General features: G+C 39.5%; 3 protein-coding genes across 3 annotated transcripts; 2 read left to right on the top strand and 1 right to left on the bottom strand.

Moving 5' to 3' along the window:
* The first annotated feature begins 261 nt into the window (after positions 1–261).
* On the top strand, positions 262–2,941 carry LOC148717389 (uncharacterized). The gene is made up of 4 exons (XM_088743374.1): positions 262–325; positions 674–728; positions 1,296–1,422; positions 1,992–2,941. The coding sequence occupies exons 3-4, from the start codon at positions 1,357–1,359 to the stop codon at positions 2,487–2,489; spliced, it is 564 nt and encodes a 187-aa protein (XP_088599500.1). The 5' UTR covers positions 262–325; positions 674–728; positions 1,296–1,356; the 3' UTR covers positions 2,490–2,941.
* A 2,735-nt stretch (positions 2,942–5,676) lies between these two features.
* On the top strand, positions 5,677–12,162 carry LOC148717390 (uncharacterized). Its single transcript, XM_088743673.1, has 5 exons — positions 5,677–5,692; positions 6,357–6,402; positions 7,339–7,398; positions 7,993–8,122; positions 11,373–12,162. The coding sequence occupies exons 1-5, from the start codon at positions 5,677–5,679 to the stop codon at positions 11,865–11,867; spliced, it is 747 nt and encodes a 248-aa protein (XP_088599799.1). The 3' UTR covers positions 11,868–12,162.
* LOC111326981 (E3 ubiquitin-protein ligase TRIM45) lies at positions 9,839–15,071 on the bottom strand. The gene has a single exon (XM_022931084.2). It carries the CDS (start codon positions 14,938–14,940, stop codon positions 12,631–12,633), a length of 2,310 nt encoding a protein of 769 aa, XP_022786819.2. The 5' UTR covers positions 14,941–15,071; the 3' UTR covers positions 9,839–12,630.
* Positions 15,072–16,287: the final 1,216 nt, after the last annotated feature.

Here is a 16,287-nt window from a genome sequence, read left to right on the forward strand (position 1 = left end):
TTATCTACTGTTTTGTCAACCTCTGACTGATAGTAAACAAAGATTTATAAAAGGAAAACTCGCACAAGCACCTGTCATTTAGTTAGCGACAGGATTTGAGAATCGAAGTTTCGATCGACTTCAACAACAAAACAAACGGCGGAAAATTAGAGCGTAGATAGCATAACCCATTCCAATATCAATGGTTGAAATAGAAAAAAACATTTTTGCAAGAGATGGAAAATAGTATTCGGCTTTTCTTTGAAATAGGTTGCCATTCTAACAAAAAGCAAGTCTAGTTTACACACTGAGTCGAACGGAAATAGGGCCGAAAAGGATAAAAAAGGTAAGGAAGAGAATTTAGACACAAGAGCAAGAACAATAGCAGCGATAGATTCGATTAATAAATGCTGATCTCTTGAAAAAGAAATTGACAGCATCGATTTAGTTAGGCAAACGAGGAAATGTAGCCATTTTAATCAATACTCATTATCCATATCCAATTCCATTATCCACTTTGATCGGAAGGGGAGCCGAGAAACTGAACTATTTATCAAGGCGGCATGACCCAAACGGCAACATGCATTCTTAAAAGTCATATTGTCATCTAGTTCAAAGAAAAGATTCATTCACTGAGCTGAGACGTGTTTTCACCAATCGTATATTGAGTTACTTACCAACTCTTGTGTCGCAGTAGGTCAAATCAACACCGCTCCAACATCCTGTGCTGACATCCTACGAAGAAATGGGTAAGTGTTAAGGAGCAATGCTTCCTGAGCCCAGCGCTACTCACAGTAACATCTAGTCAATAGACGCTAATGAAAATGCTCTTCTCAAAATAAGGTGATGGTTGCATTACTTGAGTGGACGCAATACATGGTCAAACGGCTGTCATCAAAGAGAGTGGATACGACCAACTTCCAATTACGATAGCGATCCCCAGTCTCGTCTATGTAGTTTATCAAATATGTCGGCTTTTTGATGTCCAGATAAAAGGAAAATGGGCAGAATCATTTTATCTTCGTTTACATTTGGCGGAGTTGTTCTTTAAACATAACGCAACTGGCCTCACTCTTTGTCCGTGTATAGTAAATTGATTCCTTGTTCGTTGATGTCATCTTGAGTGTTTGCTCAGCAGATCGCGAACTGAAAAATTGATGTTAATTCGAAGGTCCGTTCCTATTACATTTAACTGAAAATAACAACGATCTATCTTTATTTGAAGGTTTTTGTAGAATAATAATGAAACCCTCTAAAGTGGAATCTGTAGAGAAATATGACATTAACGTCATTTCCCGTCATCGTCATCATTATAGCTCAAGCCGCGGCCCTTACAATTTGACAATTGGTAACGTCACGTGGAGGACAAAATGTATCATGAAAGGCATTTCTGGATGCGGAAGGGGACCGTGGGAATTAATAATGCGGATCAAAGGCAGAAAGGTGTGCAGGATTTTCTTTTCAGCTTTGATGAAACAGTTAACTAAGTAACCCTTAAGCGTTTCATGAAATCCAAATGAGGCAATAATGACGGAATCGCAATATCTCGAATTGTCAGAGATTCAACAAAAATGGATTATCTGGTAACAGCAGCGCCAAGAAGTTGCCTCAACTTAGAGATATCCGGCGTTAAATTATATCGCAGGGGGGGGGGGGGGACCCTGAACCGCCTTAAATCTAAGAGATTCGCTTTCGTGGAGCGGTTTTTTTCTCGCATATTTCGGATAATTATTTGTCTTTGTTTAAGAATTAGGGTTAGACAAGTGCAATGTTTTGACAAAATCTGTCAAAATTTCAAATGATGCACAGAGTTTCACTCTAGTGGGGCACTTTTTTTTTTTGCTTAAATATTCCGACTCATCAAAAACATGTCAGTGTGTCTTTGTGTGAAAGTTCAATTGAGTAAGGCACCAGCAATTATTTGGTCAAATTTGTCCTAGTGTGGAATACTTTAGTTATCTTTTTCCAGTTTTCCAAGCAGAGGTTATTTCTTCTTCCATCTCACCTCTTAGAGCAAGTTTGCTTATGATTCCAACGAGTGGACAAGCCAAGCTCCTTATGGGAAAGTGGACGTTAAAGGTGACCTCAAACTCCCCGGATATTGGCTCAGTAATTCCACCAAGACATGTGTAACCATCACCGGGAACCCGTATGCCCCAAACTACACAGCTATACTGTTGAATTACACTGCACGACCTCTTTACTCCGCCCTTCACGAGGGAATTAATTTGACATGGCCAGTAGATTTGTTCAATTTCACGGCTCACCCCAATATCAACGAACATTGCTTCGTAAAAGGCCTTAACATTGTTGGGCCACAGCCATGGCAGATCAAGTCACGTGTTGGATTGGTATCCTTGTCCTCTTCTGAGTGCTCCTTACCATATTTGGTGCGTGGTGTTGGTATCAGCAATACGGACAAAAAGCCAATAACATGCGGTGACATCATTATTAAAGATCAAGTAACCTTAGAAACACATCCAGGTTTCTGCAGAATATACATACAGTAGCGACAAACGTTCTCGACCTAAACTTGGCTTTTGTGGAGAAGTTATAATGTTCGTCGATCAAGTATCTTTGATTATTTTCATATCGCACGCTTTCAAACAGCATATTCTCTTTAATACGGAGCCAACCGCAATTTAAACACCCTGGTCATCCATTAACAAAAAAAAAAAGAAAAAAAACAGACCATGGAACTTCTTTTCAAAGCTTTTGGATGTATTTGAATAAATATCGTGGTTTTTTATTGATGTCTACACAACAAAGCTTTAAACACGATGTTCAGCGTATTGCAAGGGCCCGTGAGCAATCAAGAGCGCCCTGTGTGGCGGAAAAGAAAGTTGGTCTCTATGAATACGCTCAACTGTTGACAATGAAAAAATTTAAATGCAATTACTAATTGCATATATTGCTTTATTCCAAAAAGTCAAATAAAAATTTAATTTTTGTACTGACACAACAGCTGCTTCGACATTTCATTACTCTAAAATCCATTGGCGGAGCTTTCATGAAAGGCACTGACATTTCAAAACTAATTTCAAATATAACTAAGACTCATCTGAAGCAGCCTGTTGCTGACCAAACATGGCTGACAGCACAGAAATGTTCCTTCTAATTTCCTTTGCAAGTTTCTACTATGTTCAGACGCACATGTTTCGATCTTCATATTTCCAAATTTTACAGGCTCCAGGAGGTTCCCACTCAGAGAAAGAACCCTCTTTCGCTGCAAATGTTTATGATGAATTCAGTTGTGCTTTATTGTGTAGTTCCTCTGACGAATGTCAATATGGCCTGTTTGAGAAAGACTCAAAGAGCTGCTCTCTGATAAATGCGAAACCAGACCTATCTCAACGACGCTCAGACGAACGCGAGAGCAGAAAGATGCAGTTAGAAAAGGTGGGCAATGATATTTCCCCATACAATTCAAAATTGATGAATATTTTCTAGCAAATCACAACTTGAGGCGGATGAATCTGTTTGCTTTAACTCTTGTACTTGGAGAGTAAACAACAATTTACTTAAGTCCCTTTCTAGAATGAAAATATTATTTGAGTTTTTTTCCGCAAGTTTATTTCTTCTGTTCCAGTTTCCAAATTATCTGAAAAATGGCATTTCTTAAGCGCTTGTCTACAGGCCGTAAAGACGCATTAGTCACGCCTCTGTATTGCTATAAGTATATCGTTCGTTTTCGCACAATCTACACGAGCCAATGTTGAAGATTAAAATTCGAGTCCTTTAAACAGTAAAAATTCATCATATTGACTTCGTGCTGTGCGTTTCATCAAGTGAAAAACTGCCTTCACTTAAGTTAAGGTAAATTCGGCAGTTTTGTATTTACCAAAATATCATCAAATTTATTACTCATGCTACCATAGGCCCCGTATCTTAAAAAGGGTGTATATACGGGTGAAATTCTGACTGACTAATAGATGTTGCAGAATTCTCCGCTGCGTTAAGGAAAATCTCTGCGCTCCGCTGGTTTAGCAATCAATAGGACTGTATCTTTCTGGTTTATCAAGTTTACGATCGATCCGCATATGCCTCTACAATCTCCGTACAATCTACATTCAGTCGATCTCAATGTCTATTCCGAATGCCCTCAATTACAACATGTTATCTCTATTTATCACAACGGAAATACACACCTAGTTACGTAAATCCGAGATTCACAATGCTTATTTGCGCTTTACTAAGCCATTTTCCTGTCACACAGCTTGACTTGCGTCCTTACCCAGACCAATCCAATTAGCCCCTAGCAATTAAACCCACACCCACTATTTGCGGAGCACGTGTCACATATTTCTGTGTCACAGGATGTTCTAGCCTAAACGTACGCCCTAAATTCCTCTAGATAATTCACTTGCGTGTATAAGCTAACATTCTACCGATTATTTATTTTATCTATTTGTTTTTTTTTTGGCTTTTATTGATTGTGCAATAACACGTTTCACAACACATAGACACACACATTCGAGGCTCAGATACACAGACAGACGCCTAGAAAACCAGACAAACAAAAAAAACAAACAAACAAACAAAACAAATTACACTCTATTTGGCTAGATAAACGACTGAGCTGATTTATTATTACACAGCTTTTTTAATTGCAAACCTAGGCAATTAAAGGGGACATTCAGCATCAATCTACTTATATTTTCTTTCTTCAGCTTCTCGCTTGAGCTTGCATGGCTCACTACTTACATGTACTATGCCATTCACATGCCCCTAGTAAAGAAATATATGCTAACTCCAAATTTATATGGGTTACATTTTGGCAAAAGAATGAGTGTATGACGTCATTTCGCCGCGTCTTCTTCCGATAATGGTTCTGTAACAGAAACAAGTTTTAGAAAGGAAGCCAAACCTAATTTAACAGTCATTATTTGCAATCGTTGCATTAAGAGTTCTCTTTCATTAGTCACCTCGTTTAATCTAAGTGTGAGCACATGTGTAAGTAAACATATGGCTTCTATACTCCTTGAAGCATACTAATCTTGAGAATCATTTGCTAAAAATATGAAAGATTAAGAAAATAGCCATTGTGTTTACATTTCCTAGCCCAAACACTAGGGAAAGTTTTTGATGAGATAAGGGCTCAGAGAGGTTTTTCAAATTTTCCTTAACCTTTTCAATTGCTTGCATCAGGCCTTACGTAAACAAGCATTAAGCGTTGCCAATCTCTTCGTAAAATGAAGTCAACAATATGCAATGATACGTCAAGTTTCTATTTGTATAGCTGGTGAGTAGTTGACATGGTCAGTTGATTTGCCCTTTAATGAATATTCCGGCATAAAGAACTCAGTTTCAGCATCGCTCCAAGCTCATTTTGAAAGTTCCATTTATAAAGAATGTCACTTTTGATCCGAATTCAAGTTGTTCTTGTGATAGGAGTTCCGTGCGTTGAAATGCGCTTGTTTCGATCGTCCTATTTCAAAATTTCACCTCAAAGAGATACGCTTACAGAGCAAGATATTTCGACTGTTAAACACGTACATGATGAATACGGTTGCGCTTCATTGTGCGGCTCAACTAAAAGATGTCGTTACGCAGTGTTTGATGATAACTCTAAAAAGTGTTCATTAGTGAGAAAAAATGCCAAACCGAACAGCCTACAGGAGCAAAAACCTGAGACCACATCAGTAATTCTGGAAAAGGTAGAGTGAATATTTCCTACTATGTAATCACCTGTGAAATATGAATCTTTTGCTGAGTATGTGACAGTCCATTGCTGAAAAAGTTTTTGAGGTGTAATATACCAACGCCACCGACACCATTTCGCGTACGCTTTACTGACATACCGGCATTTAAATCTTTGTAGAATACATTCACTCTTGAACTTGAACTTTATTTTTTATTTAGATACGGTAAATCTATCAGATAAAATAATAATATTATTACAATCTATTATTACAATTACATTCTACTTTAATCTCTATAAACATGATCTAAAATTTAAAAGTGAAATAGAAAAAATAAAGAAATTCTGCTTTACATAGATGCCGTGTGCGTTTGGTCGATTCAGACGAAGAAGTCGCGACAACCATTTAAAAAAAGGCTGACGCCTCGAAACGCCAGCATTGGAAACTCTTATCGTTGGCCAAATAACGTTATCAACTCAGTTGATAAAAACAAATTCTCTTGAAGGACACAGAGTATTTGTCCTCGTTAAATGGCTTGGCTACCAAATGTAGGAGTCTCCACTCGTACTGAACAACTAAGTTATAACCGTAAACACACCCAAACTGACGATAACGTACTTGTTCAAATTGGCCTGACTTCTAGTTTCTAGATACATTCTTCATTTTGCCGGAGTTTCTCACATAAATATTACGTACGCTTGATCACTGATACGAAATCGCGTTTTGTTTTTTCAGCTTCGCAGTCCGCACTGTACTTCACTAAACAAGTGCAATTCCGAAGGTAAGCTTTCAGCAACAGAGGAATCTTTTTCCACAGTGTGCAAAAAACTAGTTATTTTAAAGTAGAAAACGTCGAGCTTTTAGTTCTAAGCCTCATGTAACCAATAAGTTATTGCCTGTGCACTTCTGGTCAATCATCTAGTTTTTTAACTTTTTGGTATTTTTAAAGTGCTACTGCGACGAAATGTTTGCATTTTATTTTCCCAATTTTCTGGTGTTAACTTCACATTTAGATCCTAAACTATAAGAATAAGCGTAAGTTTCTCAAATATGACAAGGTTATTCTTTGAAAACAGCGCCGCGAAGACATTAAAAATTCTTCCGCCATTGCTCGAATAACCACACTGGAGAGCCCGCGAAAATAACTACAGCGGTTTTAGTTGTGACGTCATCGACTCACTTCGACAACGTCGCGAAGGCATGCCTTTACAAGAAATACGCAAAAGAAAGCTGGGGAACAATTCTTTCGAATTTTATTCCTTCTTTCTAGCGGAACCAGAAAAACAACTCTCTCTCGGCATACCAAATTAGCCACGTTTGTTGAGTCGTTGACGTCACTTCCGTTCTCGATCCAGTTTCTTCTTCTTCGCGCGGAGTTCTGTAGTTCGAAGAATGGCGGCCGTTTAGATCGCGAACTTACAGGGAAAATATTACTTCTCGATGGAGTTTTGCCTTAAGATTTGGCAAATTTGTTACTTAGGGTAAGTACTTTCAACCTCCGAGGAGAAAAGAAAAGGTGCATTTTTTGGTCGCAGTAGCACTTTAAGTAATAAGAGCGATAGAAAAACCGAAAACTAAGATGATGATGCTAATAGTAGCTATTGTAACTCATAAGTGAAGTGTTTTCAGTCCAGCAAGGCGACACGAACAAGTCACTATCGTTAATTCGTGATCATTGTGAGAAACCTCTTCTAATTTTTTTTTTCTGAATTTAAAGGTCATCAAGGAAATTATTCTACAAATCAGCGTCTTGTAGCGACATTCAGCTTACGAACAGGTACGTGACTGACTACTGTGCGAGATACAATATTTTTTATAAGTTTTGGGCCTTAATTCTCAGTTTTCCAAAGTCCATCTTGGTAAGCAACAAACCCGCGGCCGTCAGGCATAAAGGGAACATGGAGGCTTGCGTAATTCCTAAGCTGCTCAACGCACCATAACGGCGGTAAAAGTTGATAGTTGGGTTTTGTGGTCTAGCAGGGAATAGACAGCCTAATCAATTTACCTTTTAGCGCCAGTTTACAAATGTGGTGTTTAACAAGTGGCCTTTTAGGAGAGATAAGTACTGTAACTAGAGCAAGTTAGAATTTTTTTCGAAAAATAAGCAATGCAGTACAAAACTGTACTCTAGTTGCAGGAGGGTTCTGGACTCAGAAATTCAGTGTGCCCAACTTTTTAAGGCTTCCTAAAAGGAAAGTTACCGCAGTTTCCAAAATGTTTAAGTGAGTCGCGTGTGGCACCTAAGCTCCGCTAGAGCACAGCCCAGCAATGCAAACTGTGTTCTTATTTGATAAGCGTGACATCCAGGACACGCCCAAAAGATAAGATGGTCAGACTGAAGCAAGAACTGTTATTATAATCTTCTTTATAGTCAAGCCCCTAACGGATTCTACGACATAACTGTTGGTAATGACACGTGGACAACAAGATGTAGGATGACCGGAATACATAACTGCGGAGAAAGAGCCTGGACAATGGTAATGAGAGTGCGCAGGACTAAGGTGCGTCAGTTTCCTTAAGAAATCGCATAGGTCATAAGGAATTAAGAACATTTTTAAGAGTAACTCATACTTAACGTGTAAAACAAGCGATGAAAATTTATCACCGTTTTACCCATCACTTATTTGCCATAACAATCAGTACTTCCTTGTTCCTAATAAAAGAAGAAGCACGTTGGTAGGATACATTTAAATACGACAAATACTGTAAGAAATAATTCGACGGTAAAAAGCTATTTAAAAACTATATTTGTTCAAATGACATAAACAATGCTTTAAACGGAAAGTACGGTCTAGAAAAAGTTTATCTCAATTGGAAGAATTTTTCCTTAGGAGTTCGAAAATAACTGCCATTTTGTCTAGTTTGCTTTGCATTAACGACAAGAGCGCTTCGAAGTTGCCCATTTTTACAACTTTCGTGGTTAGAATTACGCCATCTTGGATATACGTCACTGTGACGTAGCAATAGTCAAACTTACCCCTCGGTCACAATTGCGCTAGGATCATGCTTACTTGGTCAATTTTTGTTTATCTAGCAAATTCCTAGCTTGTTATAAATGTGACCGATCAAACTTGGCAATGCTTGCTTGCTCAAGAAAGAAGGCGGAGCTGCTTAAACTTCAAAAGAACAGCAGCTTAACCCAAGAGCACTACGGAGTGCTCTTGAGCTGAGCTAGATAAATAATTGACCAATCAGGTGAAGCATTGTTCGACATCTCGATCTTTCCCAGATTTTTTGGCGCTTAAGCAATTTCTGTGTTGAGCGTCGTTAAATATGTTTAATATGTTTGAAAAAATACCATGTGCCAACCTGGTGTTCAGTGAAAGAAAAAGTGTTGGCCGTTTTTCTTCTCTCCCGTTCGCGGAAAGTGCGAAGAAAGGTAAACAAAAACAGGAGCATTGAGAATTGGTCCATATCGAACCGCGACAAAAATAAGCAGATTGTTGTTCTTTCAATGTGACCAGATCCCGCTTGCTCCAATCTGTAGCACGTGCTTGGGTTTGCTTGTCTGACGTCACGAGCAAGCATGCTTCAGAGTGAATTCAAGCGCGAGTGTAACCGAGGAGTTAGTTCGGCACTTTGTCCTTGTTGACTAGTTTGACCTTTTGTGAAAACAATTTCTAAAACTCCCAATAGTTGAAATGAGGTGAACTGTCCTGTTGTTGAAAGTCAAAATACATACTAAAATTCAAAAGGAAAAGGTGTAAGCCTCTACAAGCTACCGGAAAGTGAAATATTAAAGAAAAGTTAGTCGGCAAAAATGACCCGCGACGACGGCTTGCCGAACCCTGTAACACCTTAGAACTTCCAGAACCGACGAAGACTTCCAGCGAGATATACAGGCATGTAAGTTTTCCTTGTTGACCTTCGCTTCGAACTGAAAGCTATGCTTACCTTTTCCATATTCAACACAGCTCACAGTTATTTATTCTACGAGTTTTTTCAAACTATTTTATTGTAAGCGAATAAATTGAAGCTCGTAATGGTGGTACACCGTGTATGGTAAATTTTCTGTCGCCACCCTTGACCAAAGCCCATTTACAACATCATGCACCTTTCCAAGCGGTGTACAAATATATCTAAGACTGATATGAATCCATCGAGTAAATTTTCTTTACCCCAACAGTCACATTCTCCTGCGGAGGAAAAACTACATGACATTTGATACATCCGCGCTAGCAAATTATCAAGACAAACACGTTTGCGACTGAAATACAAATTATCCTTCGTCAGGCAGGCGCCCATATTTCACTATATCATATCGATTGGACAAGATAAAAATAATATGAAAATATTTATGTCTTCGAACCAACTACTTGACGTAATTATGCAGTGCTTATGCTTTCAAAAGAAATCGAAAGTTTCATTGAGGTAATTTTTAATGTAAACACTGTATGACAGAGGCGATTTTCCGGCGCGCGTCGAAAATAACAAAGCTCTACTTCTCACAAGTCGCGACATTTCAAACATTTTAGAACGAAAAATAACTGCGTTGAAGCTAATTCTAAGCAATAAAGATGAAAAACAACTTTGCAAATTAAAGGTAAATGCTGAAACAAACAAAATTTAATTCGTAACAATTAACTTCTGCCTTTTGTCAGCGTTAATTTTGGCAGCTAAAGTGTTTCATTTGTAATCAATTTTGTCAGTGTTAACGCATACGAAGAATGATCTTCAAGTCTCTCATTTCTAACTTTTTGCATGCCAACTGGGGCTGATCTTAGTTCCAAATGGCTCGTGTTCCGTTATACACCGAAGGTGGGTTCCTGTAACTGCAAAAATAGTTCGTCTCATTCCGAGGTAGCAGTGTAAAATGAATCCGTAGCGGGCACTACGGTCCTCTTTAGAAAAGTAACTATCACTCCACAGCTTGGATTTGTTTGAGGAAAAAACCTTTGCCTTTCGAATTGAGTCGGTGTCCTAGTACATTAAATTCTTAGGAGGATACATTCTCGTTTTCCGTAGGTTTCTCTTGACAGTTGCCGCAAGAGAACCATTCGCGATTTCCAAGACGTGAGCGACTGAGCGGGTCGACGTTTCTTCTTGAAATTCATTTTCTTGACTTTCTCTCTGTCTTTCTCCCCAACAGAAGTATCTCCTTCCCCTGAAGATGTGCCATGTTTCGTTTGAAACAAAAATGGATGTACTACATCCTCTCGCTAGATTAAAATCTGAGTCGAGAATTCAATAGGTGGCGCCCCCATCGCCGCACTTTCCTTTTTTACATCCACTTCAGCAAAGGATATAATTTAGCATGTTTGACTATTGCTACGTCATAACAAAGATGGCGGATCTCAATTTGAAAATGCCGATTTTTGGAACGTAATTGTTCGCAACTAAAACGCTTTTAGCTCAAATGAATAGCCAGTTAGGACAATTCAAGCAAGGAACTTTTCATCTAAGTAAACTTTTTCTAGACCGTACTTTCCCTTTAAGAACATGCTAAAAAGATAGGGCGAAAAATCATCACCACAACGAAATGGGCTTGGAATGGTCGTGTAATGTTCTTAAGTCCCCATGACGAGGTAGCAGCTCCCATAGAAAAACAACTTTATGCAAGAAATTATGTCATCAATTTCCTTTCTGGTCGGGATATGAATGTAAACTCGTGTGAGTTTCACCCGCGGCCTACAGTCAACTGACACTCTATTATACATATGAGAACTGGCTCTCACGGTAACAAGTTGACATCTTAAGAACATGTTGAGGATCAAGTTGACTCGACTTAAGATTTTCTTCCCTCACCCTCAGAACACGTTTATCTACGATTCTCCTCAATGGGACAGCAAAATGCCTTACCAAGGGATTGGAGGTGGAGTAGAAAACAAACTTCCGGGATATTGGCTCAATCCTTTCAGAAAACTCTGCGTTTCCATGAATTTTCAAAGAGGAGCGACGATAAACATGCTCATGAAAGTCAACAGTGCAAATTCCCTTTACTCGCTGCTGGACATGGGTGTTAGAACAACGCTGTCAGAAAGTACTTTTGTCATCCAACCTTGGACCCCACAGAACATCAGCACAAGTTGTTTGGTCCGCGGCTTCAACATCCGGGGCACTAAACAGTGGGCTATGAAATCACGTGTTGGAGTGCAGTCCCAAACCACGAATTGCAACCCGCCATATATAGTGCGAGGCGTTGGTATTGGTCTGCACGGGTCTGATGTGAGTTGTGGTGAAATACATGTCAATAAGGACCTTAGCACAAAAGTATTTCCAGCTACCTGTGGAGTCTATGTTCAGTAACTGATGATCTTTACACAATTAACTGCGTCAACTACAAAGAAGCTTCAGACAAACAGTATAAATTGTCTTCGAACAACATAATTAAACCTGAAAACCCCGAGTGAAACAGTTTTTTAGCATAGGTATGTAATACTTGAACTGTAACACGAAAATTTTTGAAGTTGACAGTTTCCTTTGAATCATAGTCTTTGCTTTCCTTAGGAGTCATACTTTTATTCACATTGTTAATTTAGACCGCTTAGCGGGCCATTGTATGACTGAGTATATCACAGATAATTATATATTTCTGAATGAACGAGTCTCGTTATAAATCTTTTATCGAGTGACGCCTAAAAATCGAGTGGTTTCCCAGGAAACGTGAGTGATCCTATTTCTCTTTTCATTTTAACTGCATTTCTTTGAAGTTATTCTAGTAACAGCATAGCTTTTAGCAAAGTGGTCCTGCGATACGATAGAGCTCGCGCAAGAAAGTTTCTTTGAAATCAAGAGATTATACTTTCTTGTTCGAGATATAACTACCGGGTACAAGAAGTGATTTTGAATAATTTCTTAGTGATCGCAACTCTGATGTAAATATGGTTAAAATATCATGGCTAACTTAACAAATAGCTAATAACTGTGAAAGTTCGTTGGTAACCATAATAATCCACCGGGGAACAAATAAGTAAATGTACGAGTTCCTACATTTCTTGAGACTCGCACTGAAAGAGCCATTTACACTTGTCAAAAGTAAATCATCGTCTCTGGAGTTTTGCAGCGTATTCTAATTAATCAGCACTTCACTGTTGCTCTTTCGCAGTATCTGCACACGATTATTGCAATAATCAGTCACGAATAGTCTGCCATCGGATGTGACAACAACGTCTTGAGGCTTATCAAACTGACCCGCGTCTTTCCCCTGATTTCCAAACGCAAAAGCTCTTCCGTCTGTGGTGAATAGCTGGAGACGATGATTCCCACTGTCACAGACGACAAGATTCTCTTTGCTGTCAATCGCCATTCCTCTCGGGTCCCTTAGCTGTCCTTCACCGGAACCCCTCTCGCCAATTTTATACAAGAAGTTCCCTCCGTTGTCGAACACTTCAATGCAGTGTGTATCGAAGGTTACGAAATATTTTTCGTTGTGATGAATGATGTAGTAAGGTTTGGCCGAGGATCGACTGGCGAACTCTTTGAGAAGTTTTCCTTGTTGGGAAAATTCTTTAACGGAAGCGCTCCCCCAGTCACACACGGTGATTCTGCCCTCCCGCGTCACGCAAACTCCCCACGGGCATTCGAGAACGTCACTTCCGAATGTCTTAATAGTCACGCCACATCGATCGATTACGTGAATCATCTGGTTGTCACTGTCGGATACTACAATGTTTCCTTCTGAATCGAACCCAACTCCCACTGGATTCGTCAAATCCACGCTACCCTCCAAAACTCTACTCTCAAACTGCAATTTCTCTTTACCCCGTTGATGAAAGATCAGAAGCCGACGATTCCAAGAGTCTGCGACCACGACCTCTCCCGAAGAACCAATTGTAAGACCACATGGACGTTTGATCTGGAACTTGTCTTGAGCAGCGCAGCCGAAATATGAGACAGGTTTGTATTGGTCAGGTTTAGAAGCATTTTCCAGGCTTATCCGGCTCGCCTTAAGATACTCGGCACGAGTCGTCACGTGTACTGTGAACGGGCTTCCATTGATTGGCTCGCCACGAACCCTTGCGTCGATTTGGTACACACCCGGTTTCAACGGCGTATAGGAGACGACGTAACTTCCGTCTTTCTTGTCTTCGATTCTCGTGGGAATTGCCGTACCTTTAGTTGACTGGATATGGACCGAAACACGATCATTCTCTGAGTAACTCGGTTTCTGATCGGAATCTTTCGTTTGAATCGTGAATTCGATTCGTTCTCCGGTTCCAGTGAGGAGTTGGGTCATTTGTTTTCCCTCGGCGATCGAAGTCGCGGGGTCTGTGTGGCTCACAAAAACTCGCCCGAGGCCTGACTGCAACAGAGTTTTTTGTACCTCTGGATCAGGAATATAATCAACGTTTATACTTTTCTGTGCATGTGGCACTAGTTTGGGTTTCATGGCCATAAGCTGTTGAAATCGTCTTTTCATCGACCTTTCCATATCTAAAATCTCGCCCCCAATACCTCTCTGTAGCATTTCATTAGCAAATTCATGAGTTTTTTGCAATTGACCCATTTGTAATTCAAGCTCCTTCCGCTGTTTAATAATGGAAAGCTGTTGATCTTTGTAAACACTCTCTAGTTCAGCTAACATTTCATCTCCGTGCTTTCTCAATAAAGTGATCAAGTCTTCAATTTTCTTCAGGACTTCTTGCCGAGCTGTAATTACCCTCCTTTCTACAGTTTTGTAGCTTTGATCGACTCGCTTTATCTCTTCTCGACACGACAGCATCTTGTCCTGCAAACCATCCATGGCATGTAAAATACGCTTTTTACTTTCTCTACTCGCTTGGCTGATCGGCAGTAAGTTGTGGCCCTTATGTGAGGAATTAACGCACTTCTCACAAACTTGCCTCTCACAATCCTTGCAGAATTGATCAAGCGCTTCATGCTTGTGGCCATCTTCAAGGCACGACAACGGGGCTTGAATTAACACAGGGAGATCTTTCGATGAGATCTCCTTCAGCTCGGCAATACGGTGTGACTTCATCACTTTTATTCGCGCATGTACTTCAACACAACCGACACACACGAGGCATCTACAATCGAAACAATAGGACACAGCAGCTGCTTTTCGATCACAGCTTCCACAAGCTAACTCGAGGTTGTTGTTTCGAATTCTGATCATTTCTTGTAGTCGATTCATGTAGAGCGGAGAAGGAAGATTGTCGATATTAGAGCCTTCCGGCAGGTCAATTAAGGCTCTGCATGAAGGACATCTGGCTCGTTCCACGCCAAGGCTTTCCATCTCGAGCCGTCGGAGGCAACCGCAGCAGAGAGAGTGTAGACATGGTAAAATCTTGGGATTGTTAAGCGCCCCCTTGCAATAATTACATGTGAACTTTCCTCTGAGATTAAAGAGGAAATCGTTTAATGTCGCACAGGCCATTATAAGCAATCTACATGTAGTGTTATGTAAATAGTGTAGTGAAAAGTTATCACAAATGGTTCATTTGAATAAAGCGCTATTGGGGGGTTTTGCATACTTTAAGTGGTCTGTTTTCGACATTCTGGCACCAGTCAAGGTGGTTTTGTTGATAACAATGGAAACTGTCTTCTTGGAAAAATAATATTCCATTGAACGACTTTTTACATAATGTGACAAAACAAACCGAAAATTTCAATTCTTATCACGCCCACCTCCATTAGGACAAACGCTCGATATAAGTTAATCAGCCGCGACGTATTTCACAGTTCCAACATTATAGATATTTTACTATCTGGAGGAGATGCTTTAGCTGGCTGTATAGTGCTCAATACGTAAAATAGAGCGTAAATAGAAATAGAAAAATCAACAACGAAACAAAGTTTCCGTGACTCGTAGTTTCATGCTTTCGCAATCATCAGACGGTGGCTATTCCAATGGAAGACATACGGTCTGTCTTCCATTGGAATAACCACCGTCTGATAATTGCGAAAGCAGGAAACTACGAGTCACGGAAACTTTGTTTCGTTGTTGATTTTTCTATTTCTAGATATTTTACTATATTCTTCGCATACACTATTGATTACTCGGTGTTTTAAGTCAGTCAATTCTGATGATTAAATCGTGAAGAAGAATCGTAAGAAGCAAACCGTATTTTGAAAACATTTTGTTGAAATATCTCAAATGCCAAGAACGTCCTGTGCGGTCAGCTAACAAGAAACTCTGTATTGCACTCGAATTTAACCATAAACAGTTTCTTAATGTTTACAAAAATAATCTATTGTTGGCAGAGTTGAAATTGCGTTTTCTAAAAAGTGCGGCGCCGTGTTGTCATTTAACAAATAATTCCCATGCTTAGTCATCTCGTGATTAATTTCATTAAATTGCGCTCACGATTAATCCCAGACAAAACAAAATGGACTTAAATAGCTACCTTACTCAAGTGTTAAGTGAAAACAATGAGAAGTGCACAAAAGAAGCGCAATTTTTCTCACCGTAAAGATATCGATCAGAAAACGATAAAAGAGTGAGATATTAGACGAGTATTTCACGTCACGAACAGTCATAAACAAGAAATCACGCGAGGTAAACCAACCTTGAAACATTTTTTTTCTTAAAATGAGAAAACAACATTCCAAGGTTGAATGATTCTGACTATAAATAAACATTTTTTTTTAATGTTTACAGAATTTTAATTTTCACGACTTATTATTATGCAGAGTGAACCGTAAGAAAACTGGTTGGGACTGGTTGTGAAAAGAGCGCAACTAGTGGTGTGCAAGGGGGGTACGGAAGGGGAAAGAAATTTGT

This window comes from Stylophora pistillata, chromosome 13 (assembly GCF_964205215.1).
Source record: "Stylophora pistillata chromosome 13, jaStyPist1.2, whole genome shotgun sequence".
NCBI lineage: Eukaryota > Metazoa > Cnidaria > Anthozoa > Scleractinia > Pocilloporidae > Stylophora > Stylophora pistillata.